Consider the following 21,321-nt stretch of genomic DNA (forward strand, 5'->3'; position numbering starts at 1 on the left):
CAAGGAAAGAAATGAGATAAACAAAATGAGTGTGATCCTAATGAAAAGTGTTTTCAAAAGAAGTCAGCCGTCTACTGCTATCTAAAGTATTTAGCAAATGCATGCAGTCAGTTAGTGATACTATTTGTGTAACCTCTTGGTTTACTATGGCCTGGAAATCTTGTGGGGCCGTTTGTTGGTGCAAATCTGTCTAAAACAGGTGTTCACAAACCCTGGAGTCTCAACACAGCCTTTTTAAGATAGTGTGGAATTTAGCCAAAATGTATAGATGCTGTGATTTGGGAATAGATTGGTCCTCTCGTCTGATTAATTGGTCCCGCACAGCACCTGCTGATTTGACAGTAAATTCTGCACACAGGAAAAACATCATAAACTCAGCAATCAATAGTGCTTTAATGGTAGGAGGGTTGAGATGCTGTGTAGAATGAGAATCCTCGGCGGGCAGAGTGGGAGGCCGTTGAAATGCAGTTAAAATCCAGCTTCTCAGTGTGACCTGGCATCCTTGTCTGATGTTATGCTTATTTAACCTCTGTTAACTACATACTTTTTAAACTTCTCATTCATGAAAATGAAAATTGTGTTTTCATGCTCTGTGTCAAATGTGACGAAAAGGATTAGGATGTTCTGATGCTCATGGATGTGTCCCTGGCGATGACAGCGAGGCTTATGGGTGATGTGTGTGTGCCTGCCCTAAGTCTCCCTGCCCTTGGCTGTCAACACGCTGTCCTCTTCCTTTCTGAAAAGTAGCTCCAAGTACTCACTGTGTAACTTATCTGGGTTCTCACAAGACAGGGAGAGTTTTGAAATGTGGCTTTGCTCATATCAAATCCATGGTATAGTCCAATACAAAACACGGAACTTTCCTTTCTGAAATGCTCCAGATGAAAATAGAGCGTACTAGTGCCAGGAGAGCATATATAACATTGCGTTTCAATTATTTAAAATGTTACTTTAGTCATTCAGCAGACGCTCGTATCCAGAGTGCATACATTTTCATACTGGTTCCCCATGGCAATCGAACCCACAACCCTGGCGTTGCAAGAACCATGCTCTTACTCTGGTCTAATGCTTAATAATGAATGACTCATTGGCAAGCATGGAATGCTCTGGCTGGGTTGCTGACAGACGTGAGTGACAGCAACAGCGTCACACCTGCCCTGTCCCTTTATTAGTTACTTCTCAGTAGTCTAATATTCTTTGCTTCCAACATTCGTTACACTTCATCGCTATTGTTAACATAGTATCCCGTCAATTAATTAATCACTGGAGATATCAGATATGCCTTATTATAGATTCCCCTCAGCTCATCTACACTATGCCAATCAGAAGACAAGAGGCAAAAAAGGTCACTCATGAGTTCCCATTCAAACTATATCTATTTGTTTTAACACTTCTAAGACCGCTGGGATGCTACGCTTGCAATACTAATACCATTACTATCACCACTAAACTGACATGTTTGTTTTTTTACAAATACATCTGGTAAAAAAACGTTTGTCATTGGTGTGCAACCGTTTAAGACATTACATTTTCCAAATTACTACGTGTGTTGAGATACAGTACGTAGCCTACATATGTGGTTACAAACACAATAGTAGACTTTCTTATACATGGAATGTCTATCTTACTATAGGCTACATCTGCAGCGCAGTCATCTGCCCCCTCCGGTTTATACGGTTGTTTCGCGTGCCACCTCTCGACAGAACAGCGAGTAGAATGGAAAAGTATAGACAGTAGCATTTCCCAGCCCATGCGTTACAAACCAAGGCTGGAGTCAGCACAACGTCCATCATTCTTCGAGGATATTTTCGTATAGCGGTCACACCATTGACTGTAGCCTATATAAAGGGTCAAGCAGGTAACAATTTTTTTTACATTTGTATAGCACCTTTCATGTGCGTCTGCTTCAGGTGCAGACCTGTACATTATGATATTCCAGGCATCTAAGTTTGTTTAGGATCTAATTTCGTCGAATGAAAAGTGGAGTATGTAAATAATTCCAGCTCAACAAGGATAAACATAGGAAAATGTAGCCATATTGTGGTTTTCGTTATATTTGTTGGCCTGATAGGCTATTGGAGTTTGTTTCCAACGAAAGACGTAGAGGGAGCTTTTGCCGCCAAAGAAACGTTTGAGCTGTTTGCAACAATGCGCAAGGTTGCCTAACCACTCCTGTAAATATTGTGGAATACATTGGGGGAAACTTTGTCTCTGAAAATAAATAACTTACTAGCTTAGGATATCCCGAAAACTTTTTCAAACCAAGGAGACGCCAATTTAGGGAGAGAACCTAAAGCGGCCAATCAGCCTATATCTACTGTAGGTATAGGATTTAATTACCTGAGTTGTCCACAGTGAAAATGACCTTCAACTTGTAGCCTAACGTTACTTTTTAGACAACAGCTTCTCTTTCATTTCACAGGAGTTTTACTTGTCAACCATGAACCAAACCGCAGGAGTCACACAGACATACCGGAGGTGTTCTAAAGCAGGAAAGGTAAGTCTTTGTTAAATTTTTGCAAGCGGGTTTGGGGTTTTGCGGTGTAGGCTCTCAAAGAATCAACCACCAACTGAACTGAGAATGTGACGTTGTTTCTATATTTCCCTATGCTAGCACTTTACTGCTTGTTTTTTAAAGTCCTGTTGTGGGGATAACGACCAGCTAGCACATTTGTCACCTTGGACGTTGTGGAAACGTGTTTGGTTTTCCATTGGTTCAGGGAAGGAAGCCATACGTTTCCTGACAGGTAAAAATAACTTGATGTCGCCTATTCTGGTAATTTTACATTTTTAGGTTGCAGGAAGTTTGAGAACGTTTTACTATGGTTCCCTGTACGTTTTTCTGGGAGATTTTATTAACGTTCTGAAAACAGAACCTATGGGTAAATACCCATAGGTAATCAAGTAACACCAGTGGTGGAAACGGTACCTAATTGCCATACTTGAGTAAAAGTATAGATACCTTAATGACTCAAGTAAAAGTGAAAGTCACCCAGTAAAATAATACTTTAGTAAAAGTCTAAAAGTATTTGGTTTGAAATATACTTAAGTATCAAAAGTAATTGTAATAACAAAATGTACTTAAGTATCAAAAGTAAAAGTAGGAATCATTTCTAATTACTTATATCAAGCAAACCGCTTTTTTTTTTTTTTTTTTTTTTTACAGATAGACAGGGGCACACACCAACACTCAGACATAATTTACAAATGAAGCATTTGTGTTTAGTGAGTTTGCCAGATCAGAGGCAGTAGGGATGACCAGGGATGTTCTCTTGATAAGTGTGTGAATTGGACCATGTTCTGTCCTGTTAAGCATTCAAAATGTAACTTTTGGGTACTACTTTTGGGTGTCAGGGAAAATGTATGGAGTAAAAGGTACATGCATTTCTTTAGGAATTTAGTGAAGTAAAAGTAACAGTTAATATTAATACCCCCAAAAACTAGTTAAGTAGTACTGTGAAGTATTTTTTACTTAAGTGCGTTACACCACTGAGAACATGTTTCAATAAGATTTTCAATAACACTGCTAGCTTATTTTGGGTTAACGGTTTTTAACTCCAAGCACAGATAGGACATAAAGACATTTTATTTTTACTGTGGCACGGCATTAGTGAGATTCAAACTTAAGATCTTCAGTTCTCTATCCATGGAATTAGTCCACTGCACCACCAGCAAGGAGCAAGCATGCCATGTTTTTTTAACTCATACAAAGCTGTTCATTTTAGTCTATTCAAACACCATATAGTAAAGTTAACAAGAACTCATTAAGGTCAGGTGTGGCCAATTAGTGGGAACGGCCAACACACCTGAACACACTTAATAAGGTAGAGAATAGATAAGAAATGTGTTGTTGCTGAGAAGGGAATGTATATGTTTTTAAATAACATTCTTAGAACTTTCTTTGAATATTACTAATGTTTTCTTGTCTTTTTTTATGGAAAGTTTTCTGAGAACCGGACTTTAAATAGAACCATGAGGAAACCTGCAGAAAATGTTGTACTGAAATTTCCACAGAAGAACGTTGTTTCTTAACGTATTCTGAGAACATGACTTTAAAAAGAACCACAAGGAAACCTGTAGAAAACATTATGCGGAAGTACTGAAATTCCCATAGAAGAATGTTGTTATTTAACATTCTCTGAACAATTTGAGAACATTACTTTAAAAAGAACCACGAGGAAACTTGTAGGAAATGTTATACAGAAGTACTGAAATTCCCACCTAATGTACATGCAGTGCATTCGAAAAGTATTACACACAATACCCCATAATATTAAAGAAACAGGTTTTTAGAAATGTTTGCAAAAATATTAAAAAGAAAAACGTAAATATCACATTTACATAAGTATTCATACCTTTTACTCAGTACTTTTTTGAAGCACCTTTGGGCGGCGATTACAGCCTTGACTCTGATTGGGTATGACGCTACAAGCTTGGCACACCTGTATTTGGGGAGCTTCTCCCCTTCTTCACTGCAGATCCTCTCAAGCTTTTTCAGGTTGGATGGGGAGCATCGCATCACAGTTATTTTCAGGTCTCTCCAGAGATGTTCAGAGGGTTCAAGTACGGGCTTTGGCTGGGCCACTCAAGGACATTCAGAGACTTGTCCCAAAGCCACTCCTGTGTTGTCTTGGCTGTTTGCTTAAGGTCATTGTCCTGTTGGAAGGTGAACCTTCGCTCCTGTCCGAGGTCCTGTGCGCTCTGGAGCAGGTTTTTGTCAAAGATCTCTTTGTACTTTGTACTTTGCACATTTGTGGCCTGCTGGAGGTCATTTTGCAGGGCTCTGGCAGTGCACCTCCTTGCACAAAGGCGGAGGTAGCGGTCCTGCTGCTGGGTTGTTGCCCTCCTACGGCCTCCTCCACGTCTCCTGATGTACTGGCCTGTCTCCTGGTAGCGCCTCCATGCTCTGGACACTACGCTGACAGACACAACAAACCTTTTTGCCACAGCTCGCATTGATGTGCCATCCTGGATGAGCTGCACTACCTGAGCCACTTGTGTGGGTTGTAGACTCCGTCTCATGCTACCACTAGAGTGAAAGCACCGCCAGCATTCAAAAGTGACCAAAACATCAGCCAGGAAGCATAGGAACTGAGAAGTGGTGTGTGGTCACCACCTGCAGAACCATTCCTTTTTTGGGGGTGTCTTGCTAATTGCCTATAATTTCCACCTTTTGTCTATTCCATTTGCACAACAGCATGTGAAATTTATTGTCAATCAGTGTTGCTTCCTAAGTGGACAGTTTGATTTCACAGAAGTGTAATTGACTTAGAGTTACATTGTGTTGTTTAAGTGTTCCCTTTATTTTTTTGAGCAGTGTATATATAGTAACATCAAGTTGATCAGAAATACAGTGTAGACATAGTTGTAAATGACTATTGTAGCTGGAAACTGATGATTTTTAATGGAATATCTATATAGGCGTACAGAGGCCCATTATCAGCAACCATCACTCCTGTGTTCCAATGGCACGTTGTGTTAGCTAATCCAAGTTTATCATTTTAAAAGGCTAATTGATCATTACAAAACCCCTTTGCAATTATGTTAGCACAGCTGAAAACTGTTGTCTGAATAAAGAAGCAATAAAACTGCCCTTTAGACTAGTTGAGTGTCTAGAGCGTCAGCATTTGTGGGTTAGATTACAGGCTCAAAATGGCCAGAAACAAAGCACTTTCTTCTGAAACTCGTGAGTCTATTCTTGTTCTGAGAAATGAAGGCTATTCCAGGCGAGAAATTGCCAAGAAACTGAAGATCTCGTACAACGCTGTGAGCTACTCCCTTCACAGAACAGAGTAAACTGGCGAACAGAGTAAACTCTATTCTAACCAGAATAGAAAGAAGAGTGGGAGGCCCTGGTGCACAACTGAACAAGAGGACAAGTACATTAGTGTCTAGTTTGAGAAACAGACACATCACAAGTCCTCAACTGGCAGCTTCATTAAATAGTACACGCAAAACACCAGTCTCAACGTCAACAGTGAAGAGGCGACTCTTCAGTGTCTGTGTTCCTCTGTCCAGTGTCTGTGTTCTTTTGCCCATCTTAAACTTCTTGCCACTATAGGGGGTGCTGTTTCGCATTAGCATAATTTGCTCTACAGATTAAACTGCCTAGTACTCAATTCTTGCTCGTACAATATGCATATTATTATTATTATTGGATAGAAAACACTCTCTAGTTTCTATAGCCGTTGGAATTTTTTTCTCTGAGTGAAACAGAACTCCTTCTACAGCACTTTTCATGACAGGGAGTCAGATTTCAGACATCTTGGCCCCTGATCCCAGGTCGGTTGTAATGTCCCTGTAAATGCTATGGAGAAACAGACACTGCCTACGTCTTCCTTTGGATGTCAGTACGTGGTGACGCTTTGAATGGAGTCGATTGCGCAATCAGGGCCTGTATAAAACACCAAATACCGGAAGTAGCTTCCTTTTGCTGCCTGCGCCTGACGCACGAAGGACGTCGGACTCGCCTCCTTCCAACCTGTTGTTTAGCCAGTAATATTTCTCCGGTCATGTTTTTACTTGTTATAGGTGTTAACAACATCATAAGGTAGTTAATTTGAACCGTTTTATAGCAATTTATATCAGTTTAGTGCGATTTTGAGGCATTGCTTTGTGGTGCACTTTGAAGCGCCGGGCACGTTTCGGGGTCCCGGTCGAACGTTAGTGGGCATTTCGACAGACAAGAGGACATCTTTCGACCAAAAGAAGATTAGACCCAAGAAAGGATACATTGCCCAAGATTCTGATGGAAGAACAGCTCATAGTAAGAACAATTTATGATGATAAATCGTGTTTCTGTCAAAATGTTAAACGCTTTTGCTGCCATTTTGTTTGGTATAGCTTCGCTTGGCGCAACCTGTATTGAAAAGTAAGGATAATTTAAAAAATGTAAATCAGCGATTGTATTAAGAATTAAATTGTCTATCAATCGCTGTCCACCCTGTATTTTTTAGTCAAGTTTATGAGTATTTATGTATAAGACTAGATCACTGTCTAATATGGCGCACAACATTTTCTGACCAGCTGGGCTACTTTTCTCATTGTCTAACCATGATTTTGGTGGCTAAATATGCACATTTTCGAACAAACTCTATATGTATGTTGTAATATGATGTTACAGGAGTGTCATCTGAAGAATTCTGAGAAGGTTAGTAAAAAAATTAATATATTTTGGCGATGATTACGTTATCGCTCTCTTTGGCTAGAATCAATGCTCTGGTAACGTTTGCACATGTGGTATGGTAATATAACGATTTATTGTGTTTTCGCTGTAAAACACTTAGAATACCTCAAATATTGTCTGAATTCACAAGATCTGTGTCTTTCCATTGCTGTGAGCTGTGTATTTTTAAGAAATGTTTTATGATTAGTAATTAGGTAATACACGTTGCTCTGTGTATTTATTCTAGTCGAGTTGTGATGGTGGGTGCAATTGTAAACTATGATTTATACCTGAAATATGCACATTTTTCTAACAAAACCTATCCTATACCATAAATATGTTATCAGACTGTCATCTGATGAGGTTTTGTCTTGGTTAGTGGCTATCAATATCTTTATTTGGCCGAATTGGTGATAGCTACTGGTGTTGAGAAAAAATGGCGGACAAAGAAAAATGGTGTCTATTGCTAACGTGGTTAGCAAAAGACACCATTTTTCTTTGTCCGCCATTTTTTCTCAACACCAGTAGCTATCACCAATTCGGCCAAATTGAGATCTGTATCTGCACAAGATCTGTATCTTTCATTAGGTGTCTTGGACTTGTGATTTAATGATATTTAGAAGCTACAATTTACTTGTGACGCTATGCTAGCTATGCTAGTCAGTGGGGGGGTGGTGGGGGGTGCTCCCGGATCTGGGTTTCTGAGGCAGTAAAAGTTAATCTTTTATTTTTATTGGCCTGAGATATGGCTTTTTCTTTGCAACTCTGCCTAGAAGGCCAGCATCCCAGAGTCACCTCTTCACTGTTGATGTTGAGAGAGGCAGTCCTCATGAGAGCTAGTTTCATCATAGCGCTTGATGGTTTTTGCGACTGCACTTGAAGAAGCTTTCAAAGTTCTTGACATATTCCGTATTGACTGACCTTCGTGTCTTAAAGCAATCTGACCCTCAAACCATCATGGTCACCTAATAATCCCCAGTTTACAATTGGCTCATTCATCCCCCTCCTCTCCCCTGTAACTATTCCCCAGGTCGTTGCTGCAAATGAGAACGTGTTCTCAGTCAACTTACCTGGTAAAATAACGGTAAAATAAATAAATGTAAAAAATGATGACCTTTCATTTCGTTATGGCGAGAGAGTGCCCAAAATCTGGGCGCAAACTATTAGTAAACATGTTACGACAGATATATGAAATAGCATCATAAATGGGTCCTACTTTTGTTGAGCTTCCATCAGAATGTTGTACAAGGGGTCCTTTGTCGGGAACAATCGTTGTTTGGTTTTAGAATGGCATTTTTCCCTCTCGAATGAGCAAGCAAAACTAGCTAAGTGGCGCTAAGTTCTCCTTTGTCACCAACGCAAAGAACGCAACACGTCTAAACTCCCGAAAAAATTTCAATAATCTAATAAAACTATATTGAAAAAACATACTTTACGATGATATTTTCACATTTATCAAATAAAATCAAAGCCGGAGATATAAGACGTCTATAACGATTGCTTTTCAGAAGCCAATACTGGTGACCTTTATGCGCTTACTGAACAAACGAATTCTGGGGTCATGTCATTCCAAGATGAATCCAAGATGGCATAGCAGTTCAGACGTCTTTTTTGTCCTCGTATTGTCGTGTCCTGTATACATATATATTTACACCTTTCTTCGCATATCTTTATATATTTTATTATCCAAGAACTCAACTACAAAAGCTTTCCTGCAACCCGCCTCACCAATTACAAAAAAAAAAGTATTATTTACCTCAAATCTGAAAATCCACAGTGGAAGCTAGCCAGAGGCTAACCAGAAGCCGGCCGAAACTAGCCAGAAGCTAGCCGGAAGCTACCCAGAAGCTAACTAGAAGCTAGCCAGTAGCTGATCTGAAGCTGCCCAGAAGTTAGCCGGTTTGCTGGCTAGCGTTGGTGTTTCAGCTGCCCACGTTTTGTGGTCTTCAGCTATTCCTTTAGTTCGATAATCTATCGGCACTTTTGTGCAACGCGACTCGGACCGGAGCATACCGGGCCTATTTTTCTCAGTGTCCCCGGATTTCAGCCGCAGGCTCTGGACGTTTGCACCTTGATTTCGCAGCTAGCTAGCTGCAAACCGTGTGACTATTGGCTTATGTCGATCCCGGAGCAAACTTAAATTATTCCGGAGCTAGCCAGCTGAGGATTTCCATCAGCCATTCCTGGGCTACAGTCACCTATCCGGACCCGTTTTACTGCCGATGCGGAGCCCCACCGGGTCTTCACGACTGACTGCCGACATTATCTGCCCGAGGGAGTTATCCAACTGGCACTTCCGTCGCAACGTTACCTGAACGCTCATCTGGGGCCCGCTAATCGTTAGCTGTCTTATCGGCTGCTATCTGAATAAGTATATCGGACATTTTTTTTCTTGGGTCACTATATCTATTTTGCCAATTGGATTGATCCCCTCTACCACACGGAACCCCACTAATCTACCGACGGAAACGCACGAGGTGTCTAAAAATATCCTATGCTATCTTGCTACCGATAGCCATCTACCCGGCCAGCTGTCTGGATCGCCGTGACCCCAACCAACCTCTACTCACTGGACCCTTATGATCACTCGGCTAAGCATGCCTCTCCTTAATGTAAATATGCCTTGTCCATTGCTGTTCTGGTTAGTGTTTATTGGCTTATTTCACTGTAGAGCCTCTAGCCCTGTTCACTATACCATATCCAACCTCCCAGTTCCACCACCCACATATGCGATGACATCACCTGGTTTCAATGATGTTTCTAGAGACAATATCTCTCTCATCATCACTCAATACCTAGGTTTACCTCCACTGTATTCACATCCTGCCATACCTTTGTTTGTACATTATTCCTTGAAGCTATTTTATCGCCCCCAGAAACTTCCTTTTACTCTCTGTTCTAGACGACCAATTCTCATAGCTTTTAGCCATACCCTTATCCTACTCCTCCTCTGTTCCTCTGGTGATGTAGAGGTGAACCCAGGCCCTGCAGTACCTAGCTCCACTCCTATTCCCCAGGCGCTCTCTTTTGATGACTTCTGTAACCGTAATAGCCTTGGTTTCATGCATGTTAACATTAGAAGCCTCCTCCCTAAGTTTGTTTTGTTCATTGCTTTAGCACACTCTGCCAACCCGGATGTTTTAGCCGTGTCTGAATCCTGGCTTAGGAAGACCACCAAAAATTCTGACATTTTCATCCCTAATTACAACATTTTCAGACAAGATAGAACGGCCAAAGGGGGCGGTGTTGCAATCTACTGCTAAGATTGCCTGCAGAGTTCTGTTTTACTATCCAGGTCTGTTCCCAAACAATTTGATCTTCTACTTTTAAAAATCCACCTCTCTAAAAACAAGTCTCTCACCGTTGCCGCCTGCTATAGACCACCCTCTGCCCCTAGCTGTGCTCTGGACACCATATGTGAACTGATTTCTCCCCATCTATCTTCAGAGCTCGTGCTGCTAGGCGACCTAAATTGGAACATGCTTAACACCCCAGCCATCCTACAATCTAAGCTTGATGCCCTCAATCTCACACAAATTATCAATGAACCTACCAGGTACCACCCCAATTCCGTAAACACGGGTACCCTCATAGATATCATCCTAACCAACTTGCCCTCCAAATACACCTCTGCTGTTTTCAACCAAGATCTCAGCGATCACTGCCTCATTGCCTGCATCCGTAATGGGTCAGCGGTCAAACGACCTCCACTCATCACTGTCAAACGCTCCCTGAAACACTTCAGCGAGCAGGCCTTTCTAATCGACCTGGCCGGGGTATCCTGGAAGGATATTGATCTCATCCCGTCAGTAGAGGATGCCTGGATATTTTTTTTAAATGCCTTCCTCACCATCTTGAATAAGCATGCCCCATTCAAGAAATTTAGAACCAGGAACAGATATAGCCCTTGGTTCTCTCCTGACCTGACTGCCCTTAACCAACAGAAAAACATCCTATGGCGTTCTGCATTCGCATCGAACAGCCCCCGTGATATGCAACTTTTCAGGGAAGCTAGGAACCAATATACACAGGCAGTTAGAAAAGCCAAGGCTAGCTTTTTCAAGCAGAAATTTGCTTCCTGCAACACAAACTCAAAAAGGTTCTGGGACACTGTAAAGTCCATGGAGAATAAGAACACCTACTCCCAGCTTCCAACTGCACTGAAGATAGGAAACATTGTCACCACCAACAAATCCACTATAATTGAGAATTTCAATAAGCATTTTTCTACGGCTGGTCATGCTTTCCACCTGGCTACCCCTACCCCGGTCAACAGCACTGCACCCCCCACAGTAATTCGCCCAAGCCTTCCCCATTTCTCTTTCTCCCAAATACAGTCAGCTGATGTTCTGAAAGAGCTGCAAAATCTGGACCCTTACAAATCAGCCGGGCTAGATAATCTGGACCCTTTCTTTCTAAAACTATCTGCTGAAATTGTTGCCACCCCTATTACTAGCCTTTTCAACCTCTCTTTCGTGTCGTCTGAGATTCCCAAAGATTGGAAAGCAGCTGCGGTCATCCCCCTCTTCAAAGGGGGGGACACTCTTGACCCAAACAGCTACAGACCCATATCTATCCTACCCTGCCTTTCTAAGGTCTTCGAAAGCCAAGTCAACAAACAGATTACCGACCATTTCGAATCCCACCATACCTTCTCCGCTACGCAATCTGGTTTCAGAGCTGGTCATGGGTGCACCTCAGCCACGCTCAAGGTCATAAACGATATCTTAACCGCCATCGATAGGAAACAATACTGTGCAGCCGTATTCATTGACCTGGCCAAGGCTTTTGACTCTGTCAATCACCACATCCTCATCGGCAGACTAGACAGCCTTGGTTTCTCAAATGATTGCCTCGCCTGGTTCACCAACTACTTCTCTGATCGAGTTCAGTGTGTCAAATCGGAGGGTCTGTTGTCCGGGCCTCTGGCAGTCTCTATGGGGGTGCCACAGGGTTCAATTCTTGGACCGACTCTCTTCTCTGTATACATCAATGATGTCGCTCTTGCTGCTGGTGAGTCTCTGATCCACCTCTACGCAGACGACACTATTCTGTATACTTCTGGCCCTTCTTTTGACGCTGTGTTAACAACCCTCCAGGCGAGCTTCAATGCCATACAACTCTCCTTCCGTGGCCTCCAATTGCTCTTAAATACAAGTAAAACTAAATGCATGCTCTTCAACCGATCGCTGCCTGCACCTGCCCGCTCGTCCAACATCACTACTCTGGACGGTTCTGACTTAGAATATGTGGACAACTACAAATACCTAGGTGTCTGGTTAGACTGTAAACTCTCCTTCCAGACTCACATCAAACATCTCCAATCCAAAGTTAAATCTAGAATTGGCTTCCTATTCCGCAACAAAGCATCCTTCACTCATGCTGCCAAACATACCCTTGTAAAACTGACCATCCTACCAATCCTCGACTTCGGTGATGTCATTTACAAAATAGCCTACAATACCCTACTCAATAAATTGGATGCAGTCTATCACAGTGCCATCCGTTTTGTCACCAAAGCCCCATACACTACCCACCACTGCGACCATAGCATCACCTACCTGTAGCACGCGCTCCAGCAGGTATATCTCTCTGGTCACCCCCAAAACCAATTCTTCCTTTGGCCGCCTCTCCTTCCAGTTCTCTGCTGCCAATGACTGGAACGAACTACAAAAATCTCTGAAACTGGAAACACTTATTTCCCTCACTAGCTTTAAGCACCAGCTGCCAGAGCAGCTCATAGATTACTGCACCTGTATATAGCCCATCTATAATTTAGCCCAAACAACTACCTCTTTACCTACTGTATTCATTTATTTATTTTTGCTCCTTTGCACCCCATTATTTCTATCTCTACTTTGCACTTTCTTCCACTGCAAACCAACCATTCCAGTGTTTTTTTTAATTTTTTTTTGTTACTTGCTATATTGTATTTACTTTGCCACCATGGCCTTTTTATATTTTTATTTATTTTTATATATATTTTGTTTGCCTTCACCTCCCTTATCTAACCTCACTTGCTCACATTGTATATAGACTTATTTTTCACTGTATTATTGACTGTATGTTTGTTTTACTCCATGTGTAACTATGTGTTGTTGTATGTATCGAACTGCTTTGCTTTATCTTGGCCAGGTCGCAATTGTAAATGAGAACGTGTTCTCAATTTGCCTACCTGGTTAAATAAAGGTGAAATAAATAAATAAATAAAATTCCAAGCTGTCTCTTTTGCCCATAGAAAGAGATTGAGACCCCATTTCACCTCTCACAGCCTATTGACATCTAGTGGAAGGCGTATGAAGTGCATGTATAGTCATAAATCTCAAGCAAAATGATAGGGAGGGCCTGGAACAGAGCCTCGATTTGAGATTTTTCACTTTCTGACAGGAAGTTTGCTGCAAAATTAGTTCTGTTTTACTCACAGATAAAGTTCAAACGGTTTTAGAAACTAGAGAGTGTTTTCTATCCAATAGTAATAATATGCATATTGTACGAGAAAGAATAGAGTACGAGGCCGTTTAAATTGGGCACGATTTTCCCCCAAAGTGTAAATAGCACCCTCTATCCTCAACAGGTTAACCTTTACTGCTCAGGCGTTCCGCCAGCGGAACTCCTCCCACATTCCACTGAAAAGGCAGAGCGTGAAATTCAAAATATATTTTTTAGAAATATTTAACTTTCACACATTAACAAGTCCAATACAGCAAATGAAAGGTACACATTTTGTGAATCCAGCCAACATCTCCGATTTTTAAAATGTTTTACAGCGAAAACAGCATGTATATTTACGTTAGCTCACCACCAAATACAAAAAAGGACAGACATTTTTCACAGCACAGGTAGCATGCACAAAGCCAACCTAACTAACCAAGAACCAACCAAACTAACCAACAAACAACTTCATTAGATGACAGTCTTATAACATGTTATTCAATAAATCCATGTTTTCCAAAAATGTGCATATTTCAGGTATAAATCATAGTTTACATTGCAGCTACAATCAGAAATTACAGCGAAAGCAGCCAGAATAATTAGACACCAACGTCAAATACCTAAATACTCATCATAAAACATTTCTGAAAAATACATAGTGTACAGCAAATGAAAGACAAGCATCTTGTGAATCCAGCAAATATTTCCGATTTCTTAAGTGTTTTACAGCCAAAACGCTATATTGTGTTTATATTAGCTTACCACAATAGCCAGAAACACAAGCCATTTCCCAGCAGTAAAAGTTAGCGATCGTGACACACCAGCAAAAGATATATAATTTGACTAACCTTGATAAGGTTCATCAGATGACAGTCCTATAACATCAGGTTATACATACACTTATGTTTTGTTCGAAAATGTGCATATTTAGAGCTGAAATCAGTGGTTATACATTGTGCTAACGTAGCTACTTTTTCCCACAACGTCCGGATTTTTTTCTGACACTTTTTCTGACACACATATTCTGACCAAATAGCTATTCATAAACATAACTAAAAATACATGTTGTATAGGAAATGATAGATACACTAGTTCTTAATGCAATCGCCGTGTTAGAGTTCTAAAAATAACTTCATTACCACATAAGGCTTACGTTATGTCGACCGAGTGTCCAAAACCTGGGCGCAAAACTAATAGTACACAGTTCGACAGATATATGAAATAACATCATAAAATGGGTCCTACTTTCGCTGATCTTCCATCAGAATGTTGTACAAGGTGTCCTTTGTCAAGAACAATCGTTGTTTGGATTTAGAACGTCCATTTTCCCTCTTGAATTAGCAAGCGCACTAGCCAAGTGGCGCGAAGCTCTCCTTTCTGAACAAAGGCACACAATGCAACACGCCTAACGTCCCGAATAAATTTAAAAAATCTAATAAAACTATATTGAAAAAACATACTTTACGATGATATTGTCACATGTATCAAATAAAATCAAAGCCGGAGATAGTAGTCACCTATAACGAAAGCTATTCAGAAGGCAAATCCAGGTCCAACTTCGCGCCTTCCTGAAAACAGGAAATGGGTGACACGTCATTCCAAGAGGACGTATTCCATCTCAGACCAAGATAAACACTCCATTTCTTCTCTCACTGCATCTTGACATCCAGGGGAAGGTGTATGACGTGCATGTATACTCATACGTGTCCATGCCCATTTATAGGCAGGACCCAGAAGAGAGCATGGATTTCAGATTTTCCACCTCCTGGTCAGGAAGTTTGTGCCAAATGAGTTCTGTTTTACTCACAGATATAATTCAAACGGTTTTAGAAACTAGAGAGTGTTTTCTATCCAATAGTAATAATAATGTGCATATTGTACGAGCAAGAATTGAGTACGAGGCCGTTTAAATTGGGCACGTTTTTCCCCCCAAAGTGAAAACAGCGCCCTCTTCCTCATCAGGTTAAGGACAACAAAGTCAAGGTATTGGAGTGGCCATCACAACGCCCTGACCTCAATCCCAAAGAATATTTGTGGGCAGAACTGAAAAAGTGTGTGTGAGCAAGGAGGCCTACAAACCTGACTCAGTTACACCAGCTCTGTCAGGAGGAACGGGCCAAAATTCACCCAACTTATTGTGGGAAGCTTGTGGAAGGCTACCTGAAACGTTTTACCCAAGTTAAATAATTTAAAAGGCAATGCTACCAAATACTAATTGAGTGTATGTAACCTTCTGACCCACTGGGAATGTGATGAAAGAAATATAAGCTGAAATAAATAATTCTCTCTACTATTATTCTGACATTTCACATTAAAATAAAGTGGTGATCCTAATTGACCGAAGACAGGGAATTTTTACTAGGATTAAATGTCAGGAAGTGTGGAAAACTGAGTTTAATTGTATTTGGCTAAGGTGTATGTATTCTTCCGACTTCAACTGTATATATTGTGGTAAACCGTGGGGTGTTGGGTTGAGCGTGCAGAGATTGACACAGAGACAGGGAGGCTTTAGTCCGCAAAAACTACTAAGACAGAAAATAAACGTAACAAAGAAAATAACTAAGGTTTGGCTCTGTCCTTCTTCTCTCCTTTCGTTTGGTGTCGGTCTCTCTCCTTTCTCTCCCGCCAGGGTGCCACCGGGCTCCTTTTATTTGGCCTCCACGGCTGGTTGGCACTTTCCTCTAATTACCTCCACTTAGAGCTGTCTGTGTCGGGGTGCCCAGCTCCCGTATTCCCAGCAGAGGGAGCCAACGTCGTATCACGTACCTCCCCTCTATTACCATCCTGGGATACATATATATATATATGTATATATACACTGCTCAAAAAAATAAAGGGAACACTTAAACAACACAATGTAACTCCAAGTCAATGACACTTCTGTGAAATCAAACTGTCCACTTAGGAAGCAACACTGATTGACAATACATTTCACATGCTCTTGTGCAAATGGAATAGACAAAAGGTGGAAATTATAGGCAATTAGCAAGACACCCCCCAAAACAGGAGTGATTCTGCAGGTGGTGACCACAGACCACTTCTCAGTTCCTATGCTTCCTGGCTGATGTTTTGGTCACTTTTGAACGCTGGCGGTGCTCTCACTCTAGTGGTAGCATGAGACGGAGTCTACAACCCACACAAGTGGCTCAGGTAGTGCAGTTCATCCAGGATGGCACATCAATGCGAACTGTGGCAAAAATGTTTGCTGTGTCTGTCAGCGTAGTGTCCAGAGCATGCAGGCGCTACCAGGCGACAGGCCAGTACATCAGGAGACGTGGAGGAGGCCGTAGGAGGGCAACAACCCAGCAGCAGGACCGGTACCTCCGCCTTAGTGCAAGGAGGTGCACTGTCAGAGCCCTGCAAAATGACCTTCAGCAGGCCACAAATGTGCATGTGTCAGCATATGGTCTCACAAGGGGTCTGAGGATCTCATCTCGGTACCTAATGGCAGTCAGGCTACCTCTGGCGAGCACATGGAGGGCTGTGCGGCCCCACAAAGAAATGCCACCCCACACCATGACTGACCCATCGCCAAACCGGTCATGCTGGAGGATGTTGCAGGCAGCAGAATGTTCTCCACGGCGTCTCCAGACTCTGTCACGTCTGTCACATGTGCTCATGTGCTCAGTGTGAACCTGCTTTCATCTGTGAAGAGCACAAGGTGCCAGTGGCGAATTTGCCAATATTGGTGTTCTCTGGCAAAAGCCAAACGTCCTGCACGGTGTTGGGCTGTAAGCACAACCCCCAACTGTGGACGTCGGGCCCTCATACCACCCTCATGGAGTCTGTTTCTGACCGTTTGAGCAGACACATGCACATTTGTGGCACATGCACATATATATATATATATATACACATATATATACACATATATACACATACACATATATCTATTTATATATACACACATATATATATATATATATATATACATATATATATATTTATACATATATATATATATATTTATATATACACATATATATATATATATTTATATATACACATATATATATATTTATATATACACATATATATATATACACATATATATATATATACACATATATATATATATACACATATAAACAGTTGAAGTCGGAAGTTTACATACGCATTAGTCAAATACATTCAAAGTCAGTTTTCCACAATTCCTTAAATTCCCTGTCTTAGGTCAGTTCTATTTTTGTTTCATCAAACCAGAGGACATTTCTCCAAAAAGTACGATCTTTGTCCCAATGTGCAGTTGCAAACCGTAGTCTTGATTTTTCATGGCGGTTTTGGAGCAAGGGTTTCTTCCTTGCTGTGCGGCCTTTCAGGTTATGTTGATATAGGACTAATTTTACTTTGCATATGGATACCTTTGTACCCGTTTCATCCAGCATCTTCACAAGTTCCTTTGTTGTTGTTCTGGGATTGATTTGCACTTTTCGAACCAAAGTACGTTCATCTTTAGGAGACAGAACGCGTCTCCTTCCTGAGTGGTATGGCGGCTACGTGGTCCCATGGTGTTTATACTTGCATACTATTGTTTATACAGATGAACGTGGTACCTTCAGGAGTTTGGAAATTTCTCCCAAGGATGAACCAGACTTGTGGAGGTCTACAATTGTGTTCTGAGGTCTTGGCTGTTTTATTTTGATTTTCCCATGATGTCAAGCAAAGAGTCACTGAGTTGAAACGTAGGCCTTGAAATACATCCACAGGTACACCTTCAATTGACTCAAATGATGTCAATTAGCCTATCAGAAGCTTCTAAAGCCATGACATCATTTTCTGGAATTTTCCAAGCTGTTTAAATGCGCAGTCAACTTAGTGTATGTACACTTCTGACCCACTGGAATTGTAATACAGTGAATTATAAGTCAAATAATCTGTCTGTAAACAATTGTTGGAAAAATGACTTGTGTCATGCACAAAGTAGATGTCCTAACCGACTTGCCAAAACTATAGTTTGTTAACAAGAAATTTGTGGAGTGGTTGAAAAACGAGTTTTATTGACTCCAACCTAAGTGTATGTAAACTTCCAACTTCAACTGTATGTTGAAAACGTTTTTATATATACAAATATATTTATTATTTAAAAAAGTATTATTATTATGGTCAGGGGCCCCCTGATTTAACCTCCCCCCCCCCAAAAAAAAAACAGCTGAATTTAAACTCCTACTGTGACTGTTTAAAATGGATATTGGATAACGACAACCTCGTTAGATAACAGGGCTTCGCATGAGTTGCTTATTTGAGCAGCCTCAGATGTTTTGCAATTAATGGCTGTTTTTTTATGGATTGTATGTTACAATGCGAGCTCTTTTGTCCCCTGGTTTGCTGCAGCATTCATTAAGATGTTTATTGATCTGATGCATCCATGTGTAATGTGTAAAGCCTCCAAGTGACATTCCTTGTTATTTCTGCTTATCTTGTCACCGTTGTGCTTGTTAACGGTCATTACTGAAAGTGTAAAACTGTTGTAGACTAGTGCGCTTGTATTATTCACTCAGCGTTAAAATTAAGTCACCTTGATGCAAATAAAAACCCTTAAGCACTCTCCATACTCCTCATCAGTAACAGTGAATCTGTGCAATCACCTGGCCTTGCTGTTCTACCTACCTGCAGCCATTCTCTTTGTAAAGTAGGCTAACAACTTTAGTCATCTGTTGTTTTTAAATGTTCTTTGCATTGAGAGTTTTCTGATGCAGTGATTTCCTAGTAGCCTAATGTTTTCATTATATGCTATCTCTACAGATATTTTTCTCCAGCTTGTGACCCACATTATGGAACTGTGGGACTGAGTCACAAGGGAAAGGGAGAGGAGAGAAGGATGGTGTATGGGGTGGAGAAGGGGAAGGGCAGCTGATTGAGTCTGTGCTTAATGAGACCATTAGGGGGGACAGGCGCTTGGGTGAGAAGTGCCCCCTCCAACTCCCTCCACATATGCTAGAATGTCATCACACAGGATTCACATTAACTTATTCCAGCAGAAGGGGAATAAGAGCTGACTATCCCTCTCCAGACACGTCTGTCGTCAGCCAACAGTATCTATCTTAGCCTACGGTATCATATGTTAATGGTACTCAGATTGTTTTGATTCCTATTATGTCTATTTAAAACTCCAAAGCTCTGGAGGCTTTCTGTTTGGTCAATCTCTCTGTAGCCATTCCATTTTCAGATTTTTGAAAGCCACAGAGAGATCCGAGATGAAAGATACACTGATTGCAGTAGGACCGCTGAGTTTGTAGGACTCTAAAGGAAACACATCTCATTGCAGGTCATTATCTTATGACAAGCTTAACTTTGACGATTGTAGGAACACCTGGAAGTATGATGATAAAATGTTTTATTAATTAGCTGTTCTGTTCCTTAGAGAAGGGATTGTGTTGTGCTTACTTTGTGGTGTACTTTAACCCTTAGAAAACCGGACCCAGTTCTCCTTGCATGAAAACATTTAGTGATTAGGACTGTCCAAGGAGACCCCAAATAACATATTTCTTAAGTAACAAGACATTGACATGATTTGACTAAAAAACAAATCTATGCAAATGTGTGATTTGCATCACTTAGGCTGTGTTTACACAGGCAGCCCAATTCTGATATTTTTTTCACTAATTAGTATTTTGACCAATCAGATCAGCTCTGAAAAATATCTGGGAAAAGACATGATGTGATTGGTCAGAAGACCAATTAGTGGAAAAATATCAGAATTAGGCTGCCTGTGTGCACGCAGCCATAATGCCGATGTCTTATATACATCACAAACATTTGAAGTGACTATACTTCGGCAAAAATGAAATTATTTCTTCGAAAATTTACTCTGACATCTTGTGAGCATTGTTTTTACTCTGTACATCTTATGAGCATTTTCCATGCATTGAATTTCAGAAAATCTTTTTGACAATGCACAAACCATTTGGAGGAGCAGAATTCCGTTTTTACAGGCTGGTGAGATCAGACATTTTCTGGTGTAATGTTTGATGGTGTAATTACAAAGATCACGATGTATTGTTCGTGTTTAAAGACACTAACCAGGTTTCCATCCAACCATTTCATGCGGAAGAATTACCTGACGCATGAAAATAGTCACGACCGGGCTGATGGAAACAGGAAATGCTGGTACAATATTATAATTCTCAACAGACAATTGGTTTGTTCAACATGAGGGGATCTTTTTGTGTCGGTTAAATTAATTATGCCTTTATGAAATAATTATGAAATGCCTTTATGCGCAAATATTGATATAATAACCATCATATCGAAAGTAAACTTGGAGTCACGGGATATGTTGTGTGTTTCTTCATAGATTGTGAAATTTTGGGTAACGATTCATTGTCATGCAAACTTTTAGTTCACCGTTATTGTCCATAATTGTTGGTAACACAATTATACGATAATTGTGCCAAGCCTAGTCGTCCCACTAAGGACTCGGGAAAGCATGCAGTTTATTAGGCTACAGATGAAATAAGTTATGATAAACTTCACAGGGTGGTGAAAGTGCACAGTGGTGTGCTTGATGCTCCTTTCCAATAATTATTGAGGGCCTTATTCTGGTGACATGATGATCAATGCTTGGCTGCCATTTGACAAATAAAAATAAACTTGGTATTATCCATAATAATCTCATCATGTAGGTAATTTACCCTTACTGTATCCGCCAGCTGTTGGCTGGAGTGCACGTGCCACGACCAGAGTGGGCACATTTGCTATTTGACGCATAAGTTTGTGTCAAAACC

At 40.9% G+C, this 21,321-nt stretch overlaps 1 protein-coding gene across 1 annotated transcript in view; it reads left to right on the forward strand.

The window, feature by feature from the left end:
- The first annotated feature begins 1,692 nt into the window (after window positions 1–1,692).
- dpp6a (dipeptidyl-peptidase 6a) overlaps window positions 1,693–21,321 on the forward strand; it is a 370,639-nt gene continuing 351,010 nt past the window's right edge. The window contains exons 1-2 of the mRNA XM_055881840.1: window positions 1,693–1,858; window positions 2,423–2,497. Coding sequence (XP_055737815.1) covers window positions 2,441–2,497 — 57 coding nt within the window. The 5' untranslated portion in view covers window positions 1,693–1,858; window positions 2,423–2,440. The remainder of the gene's footprint in view (window positions 1,859–2,422; window positions 2,498–21,321) is intronic.

The sequence above is a fragment of the Salvelinus fontinalis genome, chromosome 25 (genome assembly GCF_029448725.1).
Source record: "Salvelinus fontinalis isolate EN_2023a chromosome 25, ASM2944872v1, whole genome shotgun sequence".
Taxonomy (NCBI): Eukaryota; Metazoa; Chordata; class Actinopteri; order Salmoniformes; family Salmonidae; genus Salvelinus; species Salvelinus fontinalis.